This window comes from Myotis myotis, unplaced genomic scaffold (genome assembly GCF_014108235.1).
Source record: "Myotis myotis isolate mMyoMyo1 unplaced genomic scaffold, mMyoMyo1.p scaffold_m19_p_17, whole genome shotgun sequence".
NCBI lineage: Eukaryota > Metazoa > Chordata > Mammalia > Chiroptera > Vespertilionidae > Myotis > Myotis myotis.
Window position 1 is genome coordinate 3,672,065 of NW_023416321.1, and position 21,677 is coordinate 3,693,741.

Sequence of the window (21,677 nt, forward strand, 5' to 3'; positions counted from 1 at the left end):
TGTAGGTTGATGCCATGCCTCCAGCCAGGGTGAGATGGGGATGGGGTAGGGAGGGACTAGGGAGATCAGCAGTGGCCACCCAGTTCCTGACAAGGTCTAGTTTCCAACACAACCATCAAGACCCAAATGGGGCTTTACTGTTAAAAAGGAAGCCACTGCCAAGTAAGGAAACCACATTCCCTCCCTCCCCCCATCGTATGAGAACCGTCTGCTGGCCTTTCCCACCAGCCAGGAGGCCCTTGCCCCAGGTGTGGGCCCAGGAGCCCTGTCCCACTAACAACTCCCTCCCCCCACTTCCCAGGCTGAGTCCGGCCATGGGTTTGTGCAGAGTTTTGGCATCATCCCAGGCTGGGAGGCCCCGGAGCCGTCATCCTGGCCTGCCTCCTGGGCTCACCTCCCTGCACCGGTGGCACTGCACACATGGAAGGGTTGGGCGGACACCCTCATAATTCCTGGGTCTCGGGAGCCCCGGCCCTCTGAGATCCTGAGCTCCTGCCTCCAGGTCACCCCCACCTGCCCAGCCTCCACGTCCCATTTCCCACTACACCCCATTCAGTCTTTGGGGCAGGAGGGCCGGTTCCAGACAGGGCCCCTCAGTTATGCCGGAAGCGTCCGTCTTTGCCATGGGTGCTTGTGCTGTGGGGCAGGTGGGGCCCACGGGTAGCCCGTCGGGAAACACCAGCCGGATTGGAGGGAGCAACGAGTGGGGAGGAAACCCCGGGGCCTGAAACGGAGGGGGGGAAAGGCCAGAAGCAGGGGTTAGGAATGCCTCCCCCTCCCCCCTCTCATCACCCAGTGGTCTTGATCTCCCCGGGGGCACAACCCCAAGATGCCGGTCACCCCCCCCCCCCCCCAGCACAGTATTCTGCAAGAACCCTGTTTCCAGCCAGGGGCGGTCATGGAGGCAGACAGCTCAACATGCCTCCTCTCTGGGCAGGCCAAGGGCTCCCCTTCCCCAGCCCTTCTCGCTGGTACCGACCTGTGTTCTGCCTTGGAGGGAGTTTGATCTTGGACAAAGGCAGCATGACCTTTCCCAGATGCCGGATACCAGGGGCTGGGTGGCCGCACACTGGCATCCTGTGGTCTGAGATGCTCTCCAGGGGGCGGGGCCCCAGGAGGTGTGTCTTGGGGCGGGAGAGCTGTGTTGGTGGGAGAACAGTAAGGCCTGAGCTGTGGGGAGCAATGGTTCTCAACCTTCTGGCTCTTTAAATACATTTCTTCATGTTGTGGCCCAACCATAAAATGATTTTCATTGCTACCTCATAACTGTAATGTTGCTACTGTTATGAATCGTCATGTAAATACCTGATATGCAGGATGGTCTTAGGCGACCCCTGTGAAAGGGTCCTTCGACCGCCAAAGGGGTCACGACCCACAGGTTGAGAACCGCTGTGCTACAGGGATCTGCCCCCCAGCTATGGGCCAGCCTGGGGATAGAGGCCTGGAGGGCAGTGCAGATGCCCCGAGCCTCTGGAGGAACCCAGCCCTCAGGCCCCCGCCCACAAGGAAGGGGCCCAGACACCCCACTCCTGGCCTCACCCTTTGCCCGGTGACCTCAAAAGACCGGGACCTCCGCTTCCTCCTCTTTGCCTCCAGCGACTCCTCCTGTTTCTTGCCCAGGCCTTTCTTCTGGCCCCGCAGCCAGGGCCCAGGGCCTTCGCCTCGATGCCCGACCGCCGGGGGTGGGGCCTCGCCCGTGCTGCTGGACAGGTTGTCCTCGCTGGCAGCGTGCTGCAGCGTGGGGCTGGGAGGCCGCTTGCAGGCCAGTGGGCCCGGTGACCGAGAATCGTCCGCCTCGCTCAGCGAGTGCAGGGACAGGGTGCTGCGCTCCATGGCCGGTGCCAGCAGGTGGCGCCCCTCGGTTCCCAGGGCCCTCGAGCGCCTCCGGGCAGCCTTCACGGAGATGCACTTGGTGCCCGTCAGAATCTCCTTTCTCTCTGCAGCGGGACAGTGGGAGCGCCCACCTGGGATCAAGGCCTCGTATTCCTCTCCCTCCTGCACCTCCAACACCCCGCCCGCCCCCCCCCCCCCCCCCGCCTGGGTAGGAGCCAGAATGTCTGGGTTTCACTCCCAGCACCCCCACCTGCTTGCCATTTAAGAAGCCTGGGGCACATTTCTGAGCCTCGCTTTCATCTGTACACTGGAGGTGGTAAACGAACCCCACAGGTGATTGCTCGCATTAACTGAGACAATGGGCATGGATCCCATCTGTACCTGTAGTTATTACTGAGTGGGAGGGGGGCCATGATCCCAAGGGCCATATGTTCCCTGTTCTGACTTCTCACTGCGCCCCCGGCCCTGTGTGTCCTTGGCGGGTAACCCTCTGGGGCAGTGATTGGCAAACTGCGGCTCGGCAAACCGCAGGTCGAGAGCCACATGTGGCTCTTTGGCTCCTTGAGTGTGGCGGTATTTTGTGGAAGACCCACACTCAAGGGGCCAAAGAGCCGCATGTGGCTCGTGAGCCGCGGTTTGCTGACCACGGCTCTGGGGCATTGGTGCCTCCTTCCTAGAATGGGCAGCAGCTTCAGCAGAGCAGAGGGCAGGCCGGGGCGCTCAGCTGGGCGAGCTGAGCAGTGGCGGTGATGCCAGGCTCAGCGGGGGGCACACCTTTGTGGGACAAGGGGATCTCCGACAGGTTCTCGCTGCTGTCAGGGGAGGAGTTGATGCGGCTGCTCAGGCTGACCAGGCTGTCCTGAGTGGGGGCCTGCGGACAAGGTGGTCGGGAGGACAAAGGCGTTGAACCCAGCTGAGACCCCACACCCCACTCAGCAGAGACAGCAGGGCCTCAGGGATGGCGGCCGCTTCGGAAAGGCTCCATCCCAACCACTGGGCGTCCGCCCTTGTGCCCCACCCTGAGCGGAGGGGCCGTGGGGCCGAGGGTGCTCAGTGCTCACCTCCTGGGTCACCAGGTGGCCGATCTGGATGGGGGGTGGGGTGGGCACAGAGGAGCTTTTCACCTGCCAGGCCCGGGGACTGGTCTTGAACATGTGGTTGGCTTCACTGAGGTTGGCAGAAGAGGGTGGGCATCTGATGACCAAGCTGGTCCCACAGAGGGCCCACCCCCGTGCCAGGGGAGAGCTGTTTTCGTGGAGGGAGAGAGAACCCGGGAGCCCTCGCTCCAGACCTGCGCCACCTCCTCCCTGTGGCTCCTGTCCCATCTCCCCGAAGCAGCCCTGCTCTGGGCGGGCATCCCACGGTGGCTGGCAGGCAGGGCTGCTGGGACGTGTTCCCAGGCTCACCTCTCCGTGCTGAGGGGAGGGAGGATGCTGTGCTGCAGGCGCTGGGCTTCAGAGCTCAGCGTCTTCACGCTCTCCAGGTCAGCCTCGGGGGTCAGCATGGTTCCTGCTGGGACAATTTTGGGCAAGGAGCTGTCCTGGGGAGGGGGCAGGGATGGACAGTCAGAAGACGTGGCCTTGGACCAGACAACAGCACAGAGGCAAAGGCACACAGACCAGGGCTGGAATGGGGCTGGGAGCCCCCGAGGGCAGTGCTCTGGGTCCCCAGGGAAAGCTGTGGCTGTTGGGCATCCCCAGTGGCAAGGCTTTGGGCGGGATAAGGAAAGGGGGGCAGCTTCCTGGGGTGTCAGCCAGCCTGGTCCCCCGCCATTGCCTTGGGCATCGGCCCCTCCCCCAGAACATGCCAGGCGCCCACCTGCAGGGCCCTGGAGGCCACGCGGTCCATGATGGCGGCCCGCTCCAGGCTGCCCTCCTCCAGCTCCCGCAGGTACGCCTCATAGAGCTCCTCCAGGTGCTGGGGGACGGCCAGGTTGTAATCTACCGGCGGAGGGAGGAGGGGCAGGGCTCAGGCATGTCTTTGGACCCTTCGCCCCGCGGACGGGGCGTGCGCGGCTCAGAGGCGGGACCTACCGTCCATGATCTGCCGCTGGCCCTGGATGATCTCGTCGCAGAGGGCGCGGTGCTGCTCCAGGCGGCGCAGGGCCTCGCGGCGGTGGCGGAGCGCGCCCTCGCGGAGCAGCGCGTGTGACTGCAACGCCGTGTTCTCCACCTCGAGCTCGTGCACGCGGCACAGCAGGCTGAGCACCTCGCGCTGCTCCTCGGAGCCGATGCGCCCCGGCAGCGTCTCCTCCAGGCGGTGGCCCCGCGCGCTCAGCTCCCGGCAGCGCTGCTCCAGAGCCAGCTGGGGGCGGCCGGGGTCAGCGCCGGCAGCAGGCCAGGGCCGCCCCCTCTGGCCCTGTCTGCCCGTGTCCCTCCTGTCCCCGGACCCCCTCCCGGGGGGCTCCCTTCCGAGGCCCCGCCCTCGACGCTGCATCCTGGGCCTCGCAACCAGGGGCTGCTTCCACGTGGCGCCTCTGTGCCACCTCTGGCTGCTCTGACCACAAACTACCCCTCCACGCAGCCCATCTGGTGCCCCCAGGGCTCACGGAGCCCTGAAAGCCCCTGGTTGGGGTGTTCTCCAGAACAGAAGGCAAAAAGAGCCGTCATGGGGAACCCTGATTAAATATTCGCTGCCATTTTTGGAATCCTCCGTACGTGAAGGGCGCTTGTTTCATCGCCTCCACCACCCACCAGGCTGCACGGTGGCTCCTGCACTTTACAGGCGAGGAGCTCCAGGGGCAGAGAGGTCACTGTGGAACTTAGCGAGGTCCCAGGGTCTCCCTCCCCCCGCCCCCAGCCCTGCCCCTCCCCCTCTGAACCCGCTCTCCCCGCCCCCCAAACCCTGGGCACCTTCTGCTTGCGCAGCTTCTTCTGCTCGCCCACCAGGGCGGCGATGCTCTCCCGGGCAGCGGCCACCTCCGGCGGCTCCACGATGTCGGGCGGGTCCTCGCCCGTGTCCGAGTCCTTCTCGCTGTCGTCCTTGGTGTAGGATTCCTTCCGCTGCTCCTCCCGCCATTTGAGCGCCCTGCGTGACTTCTCCTGCTCCCAGCTGCCGCGGCCCAGCCCCGCGGGGAGACGTGGATCCGGGCCATGGGAACAGGACACAGTGAGCAGCTACAGCCGGAGCCTCGCTGTCCCGGGCCCAGGGGTGGGACAGGAGGGGAGGGGAGAGGCGGGGCGGGAGGGGCGGGGTGGGATGTGTGTGCTTACCCGGCGATGGTGAGCAGGTGGCGGGAGGTGTCGATCTGCATCTCCATGGCGTGGTTCTCCAGCTCCAGCAGGCGGCGCCGCACGTCCATCTGCTCCTGGAAAGCGCCGATGAGCTGCTCCCGCAGCTGCCCCATGTCGGCCTGCTCCTCCTGCCCCCGGTGCTGCTGGACCTCAGCTGCCCATGGATGGGTGTGGGGAGCTCAGTGAGGAGAGAGGCTTCCGGCCAGGCAAGTCGAGCCCCCCTTGGGGCCCTCCCCGCCCTTTCTTCCCAAACCACTTTCTGTCCAGCCACCGCCTCTAGAACGACCTCCTAGATTGCTACCTCCTCCGGCACTGCACTGAGTCTTCAGACTGTGGCCCAGAAGTGACCCCCAGCCCCTCTGTATGAACCAGGCTTCCACTAGCTCTTACAGCACCTTTGTGTCAGCTATTGAAAGGTGCCCTTTAGCCCAGCCAGTGTGGCTCAGTGGCTGAGCATCGACCTATGAACCAGGAGGTCAGGGTTTGATTCCCTGTCAGTGCACATGCCTGGGTTGTGCGCTCAATCCCCAGTAGGGGGAATGCAGGAGGCAGCTGATTAATGATTCTCTCTCATCATTGATGTCTCTATCTCTTTCTCCCTCTCCCTTCTTCTCTGAAATCAATTTTTAAAAAGTGCCCCTTAGACACGTTACTGCCACCAGTTGGCAAACCATCATGGCAAACTTAAGTCTACAAGAGAATGTAGGCTGTGCCCCTTCTGGTGATGCCGGGCTCGGCCTTGCACCCCTACACTGCGCTTGGAGGGTGAGGTCCTACGCAGCTAAACGCTCCTGTGTCCCTCACTCGTGGGATCCCCCCTAATCTTCAGCGATCACGATTCCACTTTACAGCGAAGGCCCAGAGCGGTGGAGTGACTCGCACGGCTACCCAGCCAGAGTCTGACCCCAGAGCCATCTGAGACAGCCTGCAAGGGCTGAGGGAGACGGGCTCCCACTAACACAGACAGCCCCCCTCCCGCCGCGGACACACACACACCTTGGATGTGGCGAATGTCGCCCCGCTCCAGCCGTCCCCGGGCCTGGCCTCGCCCTCCCTTCTCATCAATCTTGCACTTGAGCCGCTGGATCTCGCCCCGCAGGTCGGCGATGATGCTGGTGTACTGGGCGATGTGGTAGGAGACGCTGAGCAGGTTCTGCTTCACCTGCGGGGAGCGTGGGACGGGGCAGAGCAGGTACAGTCAGCCCAGGGGCAGGGCCAGCCTGCGGGTCCTCCTTTCTCTCTCTCCCCCACCCCCAGTGCTTCTGGGTGACAGCAGTGGCCTTGCCTCCCACCCAACAGCCTCTCACACCACATGCCCCTGAGAGAGCCGGCTCCTAAAATGCTGCTTCCCCGGCTGAACCTTCACTGGCTCCCTACTGCCTGGGGGTTGCCCTCATTCCTTCACCCGTGGTGATGGCCCACCACTGTCTGCATTTCCCTTTTCTTTCTTTTTTATTTAAAAAAATGTATTTTCATTTATTTCAGAGAGGAAGGGAGAGGGAGAGAGAGAGAGAAACATCAATGATGAGAGTCATGGATCCGCTGCCTCCTGCACGGCCCCTACTGGGGACTGAGCCTGCAACCCCGGCCTGTATGTGCCCTGACCGGGAATCGAACCGTGACCTCCTGGTTCAGAGGTCGCTGAGCCCCACCAGCAGGGCTGTCTGGATTGCCTTTAGACTCGCTGCTTTGTCGTGAACATTCTATGATAGTTGAGAAGCCATCCAGCTCTCCGCATCCCACCAGACACCGTCTCCTTCCTGCTTTTGGAACCTCTACTCCTGCTGCTCCCCCTTCTGGAATGTCCTCCCAGCTTCCCAAGTCCTGCTCACAGTCTCCAAAGAGCTCCGAGGAGTCCCACCAGCCCGCCACCTGTTGGCATCCTTGACCTGCTGTTAATATTCTGAGCTATCAACCGGCTCAAGGACGTGTCTCCTCCCCCGCTAAGTTCCTTGAGGGTTGGAAGGGAGCGGGCTGGAAGATGGTAGTGTCGGGAGAATGAGCCGCTCTGACGGTCATCCATCCGCCCCTTCACACACACATCGAAATGGACTCCCTCCTAGACAGCGGGGACAGTCTCAGCGCCATCACTGCCCGCGGGGGCGTCCCCTCCCTTCCTTCGGCCTCATTTCCCTAAACTGTGAAACGTGACTGATGACTCCGGCCTCACGTGGGGAGCATGTGAGACGAATGGCAAAGGGCGCAGCGTGTGGCTGTTGTGATGAGGTGCTTTGAAACGTCACCGTCTGAGTGAGCATCTGAAGATGCAAAGGGGAGGAGGGAGGGGCTGGGCCAGGGGAGCTCAGGCCGTGAACAGGAAGGAGGGCAGCCTGGGGGGAAGCATGCAGGTGTGGGAGGTGCAGGGAGAGGGCCTGGGGGTAACATTCCGCGGGGGGATGGGGCCAGTGCGGTGGTGGCTGGTTCCAGGGAGCGCGGAGGGGTGGCAGGGTCGGGGTCAGTCCGGGGGCTCAGTGGGGCCCTCACCCTGGTCTTGATGTTCTTGGCCCGGCCGGCGTAGGCCAGGGTGTTCCGGGACTCCTCGAAGGCGCTGCTTGCGGGGCTGATGTGGGCGATCATCACGGTGCGGCTGTTCCCCCCCAGGGAGTCCTAACAGCGAGGAGGGTTAGGGAGGGGGCCTGGGTCAGCCAGGCTGCCCAGGGTCCCCTGCAGTGTGTCTGTCTCTCTCTCTCTCTCTCTCTCTCTCTCTCTCTCTCTCTCTCTCTCTCGTCCTGGTGCTGAACCCCACGTGGTCCCCCTCAGTCCAGACTTCCCCTCCCCCTCCCCGTCCCTCACTCCCCACTGTCCACTTTGTTCTCCAAGGTTCTCATCTGGAAAGTACGAGTATCCCGGGCAGGGCCTCCGGCTCTCCTTCTCTCCCCTCACAGAGGAGCCAGGGAAGGCGCGGCTGGCTGGCTGGGAGCCCGAGGGGGCCTCCCTCCTCTCTCCTCCACATCTGGCTGCCCAGGCCCCTCCTTTCCCGACGCTGATGTCACTGTGATTTTGGCCGGAGTGAGGAATGGGGATCGTCGCATGAAGATTGGATTTGGTGAGAGTCGCCAGATAAAATACAAATGCCCTATTTGGGACGTACTTATACTAAAAAAATGCAACTCGTTGTCTTTGTGAAATTCCACCGTGGCTGGGCACCCTGTGTATCACTGGCTAAACCTGGCAGCCTCCCCTGGTGCCCAGCGCCTGGGCCGGGCTGGCGCTGGTACCTTCAGGAGCCGGGTGAGCTTGCTGTCGCGGTAGTTGATGTACTTGTTGCTGCCCCGGTCGCTCAGAGCGTTGATGCAGTTGCCCAGGGCCAGGAGGGAGCGGTTGATGTGGGCCCCCTCTTTCATGCGCTGCCCACGGTTCTGTGTCTGGGGGCGAGCAGGGGAGGGGAGAGCTGTGGCCTTACGGGGCAGGGGACGGGCATCACCCCCAACGCCTGGGGATCCTGGGTTATGAGCCTCTCCCTCTCCCCCAGGGCTCTGAAAGGTCGAGATGACAACCGGGCCTTGCCCTGGCCCCCTCCCGAGGGCATGCTCCAAGGGGAGAGAAGGGGGCCTCTGAGTGAGAATGAGGGACTGACTGCTTGCTCCTCGCTTGGTCGGGGCTGAGAGAGCCGCCCTCTGTCTCCCCCAGGCAGGCCCCCTGCCCAGCCTGGTGCTGTGCTGAGAATGAGGTGGAGGGAGGCGGTGGCTGCCGCTGCTCAGAGCCAGGAGAACCACAGGCACAGGGCCCTAGAGGGCGCCCCAGGCTCCAGGGCGCGCGCGCGCGAGTGTGTGTGTGTGTGTGTGTGTGTGTGTGTGTGTGTGTGTGTGTTGGAGGGTGGGTTTCTCTCCTTTCCTTCTGTTTGAACTGGGAGGCTGGCATCCTTGCCCTCTGCCCCCCCTCTCCCCCGCCCTCCACCAAAAACATTCTCCCCAGTCCTGGGGGAGCTGACCTCACTGGGAGGCCGCATCCCCTCCTCCTCCCCCCCCCCCCCCCCCCCCCCAGCCTCCGGGGGAGCTCCCTCACCTGGGACGCGCGCTCGGAGCCGGCCAGGTCGATCATGAACAGGCGGCCCTGCCGCACCTCCTGCAGGATGTTCTTGACCCGGCTGCGCTGGCGCACGGACACCTGCAGCACCGCGTGGGAGCGGGAGGACGCCCGGTTGGCGGCCGTGGGCTCCTGGGTCCTCTGCCGGTTCCCCTTCGTCAGCAGCTGCATGATCTGGGCGGGCAGGAGGGAGGCCACTCTTGGGGACCAGTGGGGGCGCTGCCACACACTGGGGAAGGGACCAGGAGGAGGGGGGCTGGCCTGTGTGCGTGGAGGGGCCTGTGGAGGGCAGGGGCTGTGTGCACACGAGCAGGCTGGTTGTCTGGTCAGCCCTCCACCCCTCCTGCCCCTCAGGGGTCACTGTTTGCCCCCCTGCCCTGCTGGCTGCATTAGACTCGCCTCTTTGGCATTGATGGTGGAGACCTCGGTGATGCCCGCCACCTGGATCACCCCCTTGGAGTCCTCCCTCAGCTCCAAGTAGCCCAGGGCGGGGTTCAGCAGGTCCCGGATCATCTCATTGTAGATCTGAAGGGACAGGGGCGTGACAGGTATTTGTGGGAGACTGAGGCCCAGGTTCCCCATCCCTCCTGAGCGAGAAGGGACAGAGCTCACGGGCCCCTTTATTTCTATGGGGTGGGGGGTTGGGGGTCGGGGGACTCAGCATCCACTGGACACATCGAGCCACCAGAGCCAAGGAGAGAGGGACCCCCTTTGCAGGCAGGGGATGGGGACCTGACTGACGGCCTGCTAAGCAACCCTCCCACCATTCTCCCGACCCCCACACCCAGTGCTCCTTGCTGGTTGGCAGAGTCCATGCTGTGCTGATGGGAGAGCTGCTGGCGGGGATGCATCGCTGCTCTGCCCGAGCTGTCACCCGGGAGATTATCAGCTCCTGAAGGGAGCCTCGCGGCCGGGAGCCAGATGGAGGCCAGCCCACTGGCTCTCTCGCCGCGTCTGGCCTCTGCAGGCTCCCACCCCTGCTGCCAAAGCCCTGTGGGTGGTGGCCCTCCCATAGGTGGGCGCTGGGTGCTGGGGCTGTGGTGAGGCAGCAAAGGCTGGCAGGTTCAAGCCTGTCCATGTATGTACAGTCTTCAGCCGCCCCCACGTACAATGAGCGCCAGGAGGTGGCCTGGCAGGGCAGACAGGGTCGGCCTTAAGAAATGGACCCGGAGGCCCTCGCTGGTGTGGATAGAGCATTGGCCTGCGGACCGATGGGTCCCGGGTTCAATTCCGGTCAGGGGCACGTACCTTGGTTGCAGGCTCTTCCCCAGCCTGGGCCCTGGCTGGGGCGCGTGCAGGAGGCAACCAATCGATGTGTCTCTCTCTCACTTTGATGTTTCTCTCTGTCTCTCCCTCTCTCTTCCACTCTCTCTAAAAACCAATGGAAAAATATCCTCTGGTGAGGATTAAAAGAGAACGAAAGAAATGGACGCCAAGGATGGAGGGCGGGCGCTGAGCCCGTGCTCAGTGGAAGGCTGTTTGGGAGTGTGGGCCAGTGAGCAGGGCTCCTGAGTTTAAATCCTTGCTCCCTCTCTTTCCTGTGTGACGTTGGCCTAGTTGCCTCATGTCTCTGAGCCTCCCACTTCTGTAAAGTGGGGCCAGCAGCGTGTGTGGGAGAGCTGCCGTGGGGAGCAGCCCGGGAAACTGCCTGGTGGTGGCCCCAGGCAGGTGGCCAGCCCTGTCTCATGGGCCCCTTGATTGAGCCGGCTGGGGGAGGCCTACCTCCAGGTAGGACATGGACACCTCATATTCCATGTCAGTGCTGGTCTCCTCGATGGCGCGGAAGAGGTCATCGAGGGTCCGGGCATAGATGCCCGGCTCGTGGTCCGTGCCCAGCATGGTGTAGGTCTTCCCGCAGCCTGGGCACAGCAGGTGGTGGGTGAGCGGGCTGGGTCAGGAGTGCCACCTTGCCGGGCAGGGTGTCCTGGCCAACCCGGGTGTGTCCTCAAGGCTGGGACCCCCAGCTGGCAGGGGGGTAAGGATTGGGGAGGATGGCGTCCTGCCTGGGGATGGGGCCGCTGGGGCCTGAGGGCCCTGCGAGGGGGGTGGATCCTTGAGCCCTGCCCCAGCTGGGGCCAGACGGGCTCTCTGGCACAGGGCGAGGGGGCTTGCTCCTCACGGTGTGGGCTCCCCTCACCTGTGGGGCCATAGGCGAAGACAGTGGCGTTGTAGCCTGAGATGACGCCTTTGATGAGGCTCTTGGTGGTGGCCTGGTACACCATCTCCTGCAGGGGAGGGAGAGGACAGCCGCCAGGGGCCTGGGCACGGGCGGGGCGCACTGCCCACGGGCACCCTCCCGCTGCTCCCCACAGCGGCCTTTCTGTCCCTTGGCCCCAGAGAAATGGGGGTGGGTGTGGAGGAGGGTGTCTCTTTCAGCCCTTGGGGGGACGCCCGCCTGAAAGAGCGCTCAGGACACCTGAGATGCCTCCCCCACAGCTGGCGGCCGGCCCCCAGCCTCAGGGACGCATTGCATCTGCTCCCGGGAACGCTCCACAGGTGGGCAGGACGGGGGTCCCTGGGAGGGTGTCAGCTTTCCTGAGACTCTTCCTCACACCCGATGGGTTTCCTGCGCCTCCCTCCAGCTCCCAGGGGGCCACCTGCCGGGTGTGCCGTGGGGGTACCCAGGGAGGGTGGCGTCTGCACACCAACCCGGGTGTGCCCAGGCGGGAGGCCATGCACATGCCAGGCAGGCGAGCGCACACTTGCACGCACGGAGCCGCAGGAGGGGGGAGTCAGGGAGCGAGCGGTGGAGGGCCGGCTGAGGGCTGGTGGCAGGTCCTCTGAGGGTCCCTCACACGCGGGGCAGAGGGTGTCCCCAGGCCCAGCCCTCTCACTTGTGTGGCAGTGAAGTCAAAGGCCACGTCGAACAGGTAGGACTTCTCTCGGGACCGGTGTGCCCGCAGGATGTCATCAGGGTCCTCCATCGGGTCCATGAGAACCACCATCTGCAAAGGGCCCCCAGGCAGGCCCCAGTCACCGGAGCCCCGGCCACACGCTTGGCACTGACCTCACCCCTCCTCTCTCAGGGTGTGGGCCAGGGGTGGGGGGCCAGAAGCTGGGGGACCACAGTCAGGGCCGGCAGGAGGTCCCAGAGCTGGGCAGCCCCGGGCCCCTGAGCCCCGGGCTCAGCCCTGTCCCATCAACGCCCGTGTGCCCCATCTGGGCACTTGGCCCTGGATGCCCAAAGGAGCCCAGAGTGCCATGTGCCCTAGACCACCTTCCTCTGCCTGCACCACGCCCTGTGCTTGGAGGAGCAACGATAACACGGGCTGGGGCTCATTAGGCGTGTACTTGTGTCAGGACCTGTTTTGAGCACCGACCCCGTTAGTCCCACACGGGCCAGGTGGTGAGGCCACTGCCATTCCTACTTCACAGAGGAGGAGACGGGCCCAGAGCAGTGACCTGTCCAAGCTCACACACTAGCCAGTGGGGGAACGGGACTCAAACCCGGGCCTCAAAACATGCAGACCCTTCATGTCACTGCAGCCGTGAGGCACCTAGGACCTTGCACCCCAGCCTCACCCCTGCCTCACCCCTGCACCCCTGCCTCAGCCCCCACACTGCCTCTCACCCTTGGCAGACCCAGGGGTGGGGCAAAGAGCCACTGGTGGCTCAGTGACTGGGGTGAGGAAGCAGGAGGGCCACAGCCTTGGGACTCCACCAGACCCTCCAGCATCCTCTGTGCACCCCGACATCAGCCCCCCTTCACCACCGGCCTCCTGCCGTAGGCGTGCACCTGGCTCACTGCACCTAAACTGGCCTAAGAGCCAGGGGGCCCAGCACGGCCTCCTTCTGGGATTCTCCACGGAAGAGGGAGGAGGAAGGAGAGAGTAGAAAGGAGGGAGGAGGAGGGGGAGGGGGGAGGAGGGAGGGCAGGCAGCTCCCTAGGAGGCCTGGCCTCAGGAGTCTCACCCACCCATCAGGTGGGGTTCAGGTGAGCCAGCTGGAGGGCCTCCAGATGGGCTGGGCTGTGCGGGAAAGACTGAGGCCCTGACTCAGGCCCCACAGCTCGCCAAGGGTCGGGGATCACCCTGAGCTGAGCACAGGTCAGGTCGTCCAGGCTGCACTGCCCCTCGGGGTGCCCCCCTGGTCCAGCCACCTCCTCAGGCCTCTGCCCACTGCCCCCTAAGCCTCATCCAGGATCCAGTTCCTTCTCAGCCCTAACACCTGCAGCAGGAGCCTGATCAAGTTTCAGCCCAACTGAAGATAAACCCAGCGACAAGGGCTGGGCACGGGTCCCAGCCGACTGCGGGAACCTGACCAGCTGTACCACTTCTCACCTCTCCGGTGCCAGCGTGGACACAGGCAGGGCCTGAGGGGTGCCCCCAGGAAGGGCTTTGGTGCAGGGAGGGAGAGCGGGAGAGCGGCATTCAGTGATGCCCATATCCCACTGATGACCTCCAAATGACCTCCCGGCACTGCCAAGTTCATGGCCCCTGGGCATTTGGTTCCTTTGATATGCAGGCTCCTGAATCAGTGCATTGTCAACGGGCAGCCAGGATCCCCTAAAAGAGGGCTTTGTCTGGGTCTCCATCTGTCTGGGTCCCAGCCCACGCCCCACCCTGCAGAGCATCACCCCTTCCCTGTCCCCTCGGGCATACAAAGGGGCCCTTGTGCCGTGGCCAGGTGAGCTGGGGCCGAGCCACAGAGGGCAGCACAGGCAATGGCCCAGGTGAACATGCTTTCTGGACATCTCCTATGGACCAGGCATTGAGCGAGGTCGGGGAGAGAGGTATGCTTTCCTGCCGCTGACACTTGCCATCTCGGGGGAACAGGTCATTTTAATAACAAGTGCTGCCCGGCCTGTGTGGCTCAGTGGTTGAGCATCGACCTATGAATCAGGAGGTCATGGTTCTATTCCCGATCAGGGCTCGTGCCCAGGGTTGTGGGCCCATGCAGGAGGCAGCCAATCAATGGTTCTCATCATTGATGTTTCTATCTCTCTCTCCCTCTCCCTTCCTCTCTGAAATCAATAAAAAAAAAATATGTTAAAAAAGAAGGAATGAAGTTCTGACACGTGCTACAATGTGGATGAGCCCTGAGAACATTACGCTCAGTGATAGGAGCCAGACACGAAGATAGCACACTGTGCTTCCACTCACGTGAAATGTCCAGAATAGCGAATCTACAGAAACGGGGAGTAGGTCAGTGGTTGCCTGGGGCTGGGAGGGGCTGGGGAGATGGGGGGTGGTGGCTAATGGGGGTGAGGGCTAAGGGGAGGTGACGGCTAAGGGGCAGGGTGAAGGACCCTCCCATTCTCCCCCAGTCACTCACCACCAGGCTCAGCTCTGGGGGGGCAACAGGGGCGTGAAGCATCCAGATGGTGGGTGTGGAGGGAGCCGGGCAAAGGGGGCGAATAGGCTGCCCCTCCCGGCACCCCATCCCCCGACACCTGCCATCTGTCACCTGATACTTTATTTATCTTTCACAACAGCCTCCCAATTGTGTGGCTGCAGCTCCCTGTACAAGACCTCCCCTAATCCTCTCAGAGCCCTGGCTGGGCGGCTGGGCGGGCCGAGCAGGTTACTGTCCCAGCTTCTGAGAAGGAAACGAAGGCCCAGCCAGGACTCGAGGGCCCTTGCCTGGCTCCTCAGACAGGACCCCAGGAGCACAGGGGGTGACAGCTGGGCTTTGAGCAGATAGAGGCTAATTATGGGATGACCCATATTGACAGGTGACTTAAATTCTGTAGGTAAAGAGCTGGGAGGGAGGGGGTCCGCAGGCTGTGGGCTTTTTGCGGGGGGAGAGACGGAGGGGAAGGGGGCTGGTGTGGAGTTTCTGCTTCCACCCTGGAAGCCCTGGGCCCCCAGACCTCTCAGGCCGCCCGCCCCCCACTTTGTGGTCATCAATGGCACCCCTGAAGGGTCTGGTGTCAGGGTCTAGTCCCGCCCCTGATGCTACTAGCAGACGGAGCGCCTACCACGCTCTGTTGTTGGTTTCAGAGAGGAAGGGAGAGGAAGAGAAACATCAACGATGAAAATCATTGATTGGCTGCCTCCTGCACGCCCTACACTGGGGATCTAGCCCGCAACCCAGGCCTGTGCCCTGACCGGGAGTTGAACTGTGACCTCCTGGTTCACAGGTCAACACTCAGCCACTGAGCCATGCCGGCCGGTCTACCACACTCTTCTAGGAACACAGACGTGTGGCGGTGACCATGGGGGGCCCCTGGCCTGAGAGCTCTGGCACAGGCAATGGGAAGGCAAGAAGTGGGCTCGGTTTTACCTCTGGGGCCCAAACCATCCCGTTTCAGGCCTTAAAGAGACTAACATCTGTAGCCCCACTGTGTGCCAGGCACAGGGGAAGGCTCTTGCGCACATTGGCCCCGCAGGCGGCTAAAGAAGGCACTGTGGCTCCAGTCCCGAACTTCACGGGGGCTCCAGGACCTGCCGAGGTCCCCTGAACCCCTTTCACAAATCCGAACCCTAACTCCCTCTTCCCCAGGATCCGGCCTCTTGTCCCCAGAGGACTTGTCCTGTGAGAGGCGCTGCACAGCCTCGTTGCTGAAATCTCTCATGTCTCCAGGAGAACAATGCCTAACGCTAAGGAAGGCTGCGTTAAGACCCCTCCCAGACTCACCCCAGCAGCCCGCGGGCTCCAGACCTCAGAGGAGGGGACAGAGCTACAACCTGCCACCTGGCCCATGACCAAGGCTGCCCAAGCCTGCACCCAAGCCTCCCTCTGGGCCAGGGCCACAGACAAGCTGGAAAGGGACAGAGGTCCAGGGTGGGGCTGGTGGGAGTGGCAGGCAAGGGGAAGCCTGTCTTTGCCTCCTGCTCGCCAGGGCCTTCCTGTCAGAGGAATGGAGCTAGTGGGGGACAGCGGGGCTTTCTGGAGGTGCCCAGCCTGCCGCTGGCTGTGGCTAATCTCCAACAGCAGGCCAGGCAGTGTATCTTTGAACCCAGTGGGGTCAGAAGGAGCTCAGGACCAGAGGCCTCTCGTCCCTGCAGGGCCCAGAGTCCGCGCTGAGAGCCCTGAGCCCACGCCGCTCAGACACCCCTCCCGCTGACAAAGGAGCAGCCGGGGAGGGAACGCCCAGCCCGGGCCCGGCCGGATCAGGCCGGACCCCCGCTCCACTGGCAGGGACAGAAAGGAGCCAGTGTCTGCCGTGTGTGGGCACACAATGGGCTGTGCCCAGACCGGAGCGTTTCCATCAGCATCAGTTCATATCTACCAGCCCCCGTGCCGGCCGGAAGCCAGGAGCAGCCGAGAGAGAGCCATCATTGTCCCAGCCGAGGACCTGATACCCTCGGGGACAAGTGGGACAAACAGGGAGCGGCCTAGCCTGGAAGGCGTTCTCCTCCCGCGTTCTCTGGCTCCGCGCACTGCCCCTCCGCAGCCCGGGGACTCTCCGTCTCTACTAGAGGCAGGTAGCACACCCATTAGACTCCTACTGTGCGCCAGGCACTGGGAAGCACTGCTGTCCATCAGCCCACAGAGCCCCTGGAGGAGGCAGCCTGATTACTGTCCCCATTTGCAGAAGAGGCAACTGGGGGTCTTGGAAGCAGCCCGCCCGGGGCCGCCCAGCCGGCCAATGGCAGGACTCCCCTACGTGACTGTTCCACACGTTCCTCCCGCTCCTGCTGCCCGAACCAGTTTAGAAGGGATCTTCCCAGCCACCCTGCTTTCCCCGAGGCCTCTGAGGAAGGCTGCTCCTTGAAAGAGGGAACAGAGGAGGAGAAGCCAGGAGGCTGGGACCACCCAGCTCTGCATGCCCACAGCTCCACTGTCAGGGTGAAAGCATAGCTGGATGGGCGCCCCCCGCAGGGAGCCCAGCGGCAGGCAGGCATTGCGGGCTGAGCCGTCCACCTCCAGTTTGCTTCCCCTGGCCCTTGGGTGTCCTGAGTCGAACCTGCCATGCCCAGGGCCAGCACGTGCCCACTTGTGCCTTGCTCTGCATGGCATCATGCCACCCCAACTTCCCCGACCCAGCAGCACATCCCGCTGCCTTGGCGAGCACGGGCACTCGGGACAAGCAAGTGCAGCGGCCCCTGAGCAGAGGCAAGTGATCACTCTCGGGTCCCCGTAGGTCAGTGATGGCGAACCTTTTGAGCTCGGCGTGTCAGCGTTTTGAAAAACCCTAACTTAACTCTGGTGCCGTGTCACATAGAGAAATTTTTGGATATTTGCAACCACAGTAAAACAAAGACTTATATTTTTGACATTTATTTTATATATTTAAATGCCATTTAACAAAGAAAAATCAACCAAAGAAATGAGTTCGCGTGTCACGTCTGACACGCGTGTCGTAGGTTCGCCATCACTGCCGTAGGCCAGCCACCGAGATGCTCCTACCTGGGCCCAAACCTGCTGCTGGTGCCCATACCACTGTGCCCATTCCTATCCCAGCACCTGAGTCCTCAACTGCCTCCCCAAGCACACACCCTGGCCATGACCTCAGAGTGTGTGGGCTGGCCCTGCCCACATCTCCAGCTCAGCTCACACCTCCCACCCGCTCTCTGCATCTCTCTCCTGCTTGAGCCACATCCGTTTTTTCTTTTTTAATATATGTATATTTTTATTGATTTCAGAGAAGAAGGGAGAGGGAGAGGGAGATAGAAACATCAATGATGAGAGAGAATCATTGATCAGCTGCCTCCTGCATGCTCCCTACTGGGGATCAGGCCCGAAACCTGGGCATGTGCCCTTGACTGGAATCGAACCCGGGACCCTTCAGTCCACAGGCCAACACTCTATCCACTGAGCCAAACCGGCTGGGGCAGTTTTTTCTCAGTTACCCAAGCCCACCACAGTCTCTCTCACCACTGGGCCTTTGCACATGCCAGTCCCTGTGGTTGAGATTTCTCCCTTATGGCACAGTCCTAATGACTCTTCTTCATCCCTCCTGTTTCGGTCCAGGCACCATTTCTCCCTGACCTGCGGGACTAGGCCAAGTCCCCTCCTACTTACTATGCATTCCTTTTAGGCCCTGTGGGCTGCTAACCCCCATCTGTTTGTGATGCAACGCTGTGATTAATGTCTTGTCCGCCCACACTGGACTCTAAGGTAACGAAGGGAGGACAGGGTCTTTTCTCTTCACCATGGCACTGTCACCAGCGTGTTGTGGGTACTTGATAAATACTGATTGCCTCCTGTGTAAACAGAGGTGGGACTTGCCCTGCTCACCTCATCATGGTGACATGAGGATCAAGAGAGCAAACAGACATCCCAGGACTTTGCAAAACATGAATACTCCGGAGGCAGGCTTTTGCTCTAGACCAGGGGTGGGCAAACTTTTTGACTCGAGGGCCACAGTGGGTTCTTAAACTGGACCGGAGGGCCGGAACAAAAGCATGGATGGAGTGTTTGTGTGAACTAATATAAATTCAAAGGAAACATCATTACATAAAAGGGTACGGTCTTTTTTTTTTTTTTAGTTTTATTCATTTCAAACGGGCCGGATCTGGCCCGCGGGCCGTAGTTTGCCCACGGCTGCTCTAGACCATGTAAATGCGTGCTCTATGCATAGCAGACATATTAAAATGGGAAAGGCATGTCATGGGCAGGTGGAAGTGGAAGTTTTAGAACTGGACTAGGGATCAGGACCCACCCAGGCTAGGGAAGCGTTCAGCTCTCCTTGGATCAATCTAGGAAGGCTTCCTGGAAAAAGAAGCCTGCTTCCTTGATGATGTCGCCAATTCAGTGTTAGCCAAGAGTTCAGTGGGCAGAAGAAGGATGGTGCAGCAAGCCACAGAGCCCTTCCCGTCTCTACCAGGAGAGCAGGTACCTGCCCCCATGAGGTAGGAACAGACCTGTGCCTGGCCTGAAGTTCCCAGCCACAGCCCCTCATACCTGCTCGTCCACTTTATGGGCGATGAGGGTGGCTCCTTCCTCCAGTTCCGCCACGCTGATGGGCCGAACCCGGAGCGCCACCTGGGAGGGAAGGCCAGACCCCTGTGATGAGACGGAAAGGGCTGTGCTGGGCCCCAGAGAGAAGGATGAGAGGACCGGGGATTCCGCTAGGGCAAGCCCAGGGCTTCTCCTCTGTCCAGCCATCTCAGGCCTCCTTGGTCTTACGAAAAACTCAGTGGTTCAGGACAACCACCTGGGTCAGGGCAGGAGGTGCAGCGAATGGGGGCTGGGGCTGAGTGTGTGCATTTCCCCAGAAGCCCATGGCTCAGGGCGATCCCCGTGGCAGAGCGCTGCCTGCTCCTCCGGGCTGCGTCAGTCACATGCCCAGTTAAGCAGCGGCAGCTCCCTTGTGCTTTGAACTTGGAGGCCCTGGCACTGGAGTAGGCTGTCTGTGCCTCGCGAATAAGGAACTGCAACCACAGGGGCAGCACTGAGCACAGCAGGACGGGGCTGGGGGCGGGGGAACTTCCCCTCCTCAACCTGGGTCCACATTCCTACCCAAGGACAGCGCTATGGGGCCCCTACGCTCTCTCTTCTCTAGCCACTGGGAGACGCTACTGGGAGACAGTCTGTCTTCTCTCTGCATGAGCCTTGCCCAGAGAATGGGGGCGTGCCTAGCCGGTTTGGCTCAGTGGATAGAACATCGGCCCTCGGACTGAGCGGTCCTGGGTTCAATTCCGGTCAAGGGCACATACCTCAGTGGCAGGCCTGGTCAGGGTGGGTGCAAGAGGCAACTAAGCTATGTGTCTCTCTCACATCGATGTTTCTCTCTGTCTCTCCCCCTCCATTCTACTCTCTCTAAAAATCAATGGAAAAATATCCTCAGGTGAGGATTAACAAAAAAAAGAAAACTAAGAATTAAAAAAAAAAAAAAAAAGGAACGGAGACACGTGTGTTTCTGCTGATCAAGGGGAAATGCCTGCCAGGTGTGTGGGTATAACTCCCCGCTCAGCCTCTGACCGGACGCCTCAGCCAAACTCCGCTGCTGGGAGGGGAGGACCCTCCCGCCCTGCAGTGCCGGACACACCACACATGCCAATCAAGCTGCTTTAAAGAGAGCCTTCCCGACAGCCAGAGAGGAGGTTCCAGAGCCGGGGGCTTGCTGGAGGGCTGGGCCCAGGCTCCGGTTCGGAGCAGCCAGCTCGCCCTGCAGAGGCGGAGTGTCTGGGGGCAGCCTCATCCTCCCGTGACATCACCACCCACCTGCGGGGGATAAAGGCCGTGCCCAGATCTCAGAGGTTAGGGCGGGGCCGTGGCCCTGGGGTCACTGAGCCTTCCCCCATCACTCTGACCCGGCACCACTGAGCATCAGGAGTCCGCCCTCAGTCTCTACCTGAGCCCCACGCCCACTCACACCTCATCTGCCCGGACCCCAGGGCTGGCTCTGGGCACCCCCTCAGCGGCTCCCAGCAGCCTCTGGACCATTTAGTCCTCACTTGGACAGCATCTTCGTTGCAACCCAACCACCAGCCACCCCGGCCCCATGCCAGCTCCCCTGGCACCTGGAGGCTCTCCTCTGTCTACCTGTGATCCCCAGCTCTTTAAATTCCCGACTCCACTGGGTTGGGGTACCCCCTGGCTCCCTCCTTCCTCTTCTAGGAGGAGGGCCAAGCCTGCCCTGGTGTTTCCGGATGGGGGAGCAGTCTTGTCCCAGAGACCCATGGGGCAGGCTTTGGGGCTGGGGCCCCTGGTGGGAAGGTGTAGAGCAGTGTTTCTCAGCCTCGGCTGCACATTAGAATCACCTGGGAATCTTGTTAAAATCCTGATTTCCGGGCCTCATCCTCGGGAAATTCTGTTTCTTTGTGATGGGGTGGGGTCACAACATTAGTAACAAAGAAACAGAATTTCCGGAGGATGAGGCCCGGAAATCAGGATTTTAACAAGATTCCCAGGTGGTTCTAATGCGCAGCCCAGGCCGAGAACCGCTGGTGCAGAGGGAGGGGCGGGGCGGGGCTGGCCGCAGGCTCAGCAGGATGCCCTCTCCCTGACTCCGGGGCTGGGGAAAGTTCTCGGACAGTCGCATTCCCTGGTCCCGAGGGTCCTTTGGGGGCGGGGGGGAGGACCGCTCCGTCCGTCGGGGGTGGAATCTGAGTCTGGGCCACAGATGGGGCCCTCGACGGGCCTCTCACCGTGAGCTGCTGGTCCTTGGAGTCCCCGCCGTCCTTCATGCTTGCGGGGATGGAGGGGCTCAGGCCGCGACCGCGGGCATGGCCGAGCCGCGCCCCCAGCGTCCCCGGGTCCCCCGCAGCCTCACCGGTGCTGCCGCTGCCTGACAACCCGAAACCAACAACGCGCCCGCGGCCAAGGGCGCCGACCGGGGGGCGGGGCGAGGGGAGGGCCCCGACGGCGCCTCCCGCCCCCTGCGCCCCCGCCCCTCCCGTGCCTCGGCCCGGGGTGGGCCGCCTCCGCCGGGGAGGCGCTCGAGCCTGCGCCGCTCTCCCAGCGAGTCCCGCCTGCGCGTCCCTCCGGCCCTCGGCGAGGCCCTGCGTCCGCCCGGCGCCGCCGCCGTGTCGGTTTGGCCGCTCTCGCCGCCTCCCCGTGCCCCCTCGCTCGCGGCCGGGCCCTCTCCCGCTGCCCTCCAGGGGGCGCCCTGCGGGCTCGCCGCTCGCTGGACAGCGGCGCTCCCCGCCCCTCGCGCGGCGGCTGTGGGCCTGCCTGCCTGTCCGTCTGTCTGTCTGTCCGCTTCTTGGCGTCTCCAGGGCGGTGGCTGGCTGCCCCGTGTTCCCATGGGCG

General features: G+C 62.5%; 1 protein-coding gene across 1 annotated transcript; it reads right to left on the reverse strand.

The window, feature by feature from the left end:
• Window positions 1-153: 153 nt before the first annotated feature.
• KIF19 (kinesin family member 19) lies at window positions 154-21,202 on the reverse strand. Its single transcript, XM_036342091.1, has 20 exons — window positions 21,074-21,202; window positions 18,885-18,965; window positions 11,927-12,037; window positions 11,230-11,317; window positions 10,815-10,951; window positions 9,492-9,617; window positions 9,072-9,266; window positions 8,285-8,431; window positions 7,551-7,673; window positions 6,063-6,228; window positions 5,046-5,220; window positions 4,686-4,884; window positions 3,867-4,137; window positions 3,652-3,773; window positions 3,240-3,373; window positions 2,895-3,000; window positions 2,608-2,704; window positions 1,540-1,937; window positions 980-1,139; window positions 154-724 (listed from the first exon to the last, which is right to left on the reverse strand). Exons 1-20 carry the CDS (start codon window positions 21,110-21,112, stop codon window positions 594-596), a joined length of 3,006 nt encoding a protein of 1,001 aa, XP_036197984.1. The 5' UTR covers window positions 21,113-21,202; the 3' UTR covers window positions 154-593.
• Window positions 21,203-21,677: the final 475 nt, after the last annotated feature.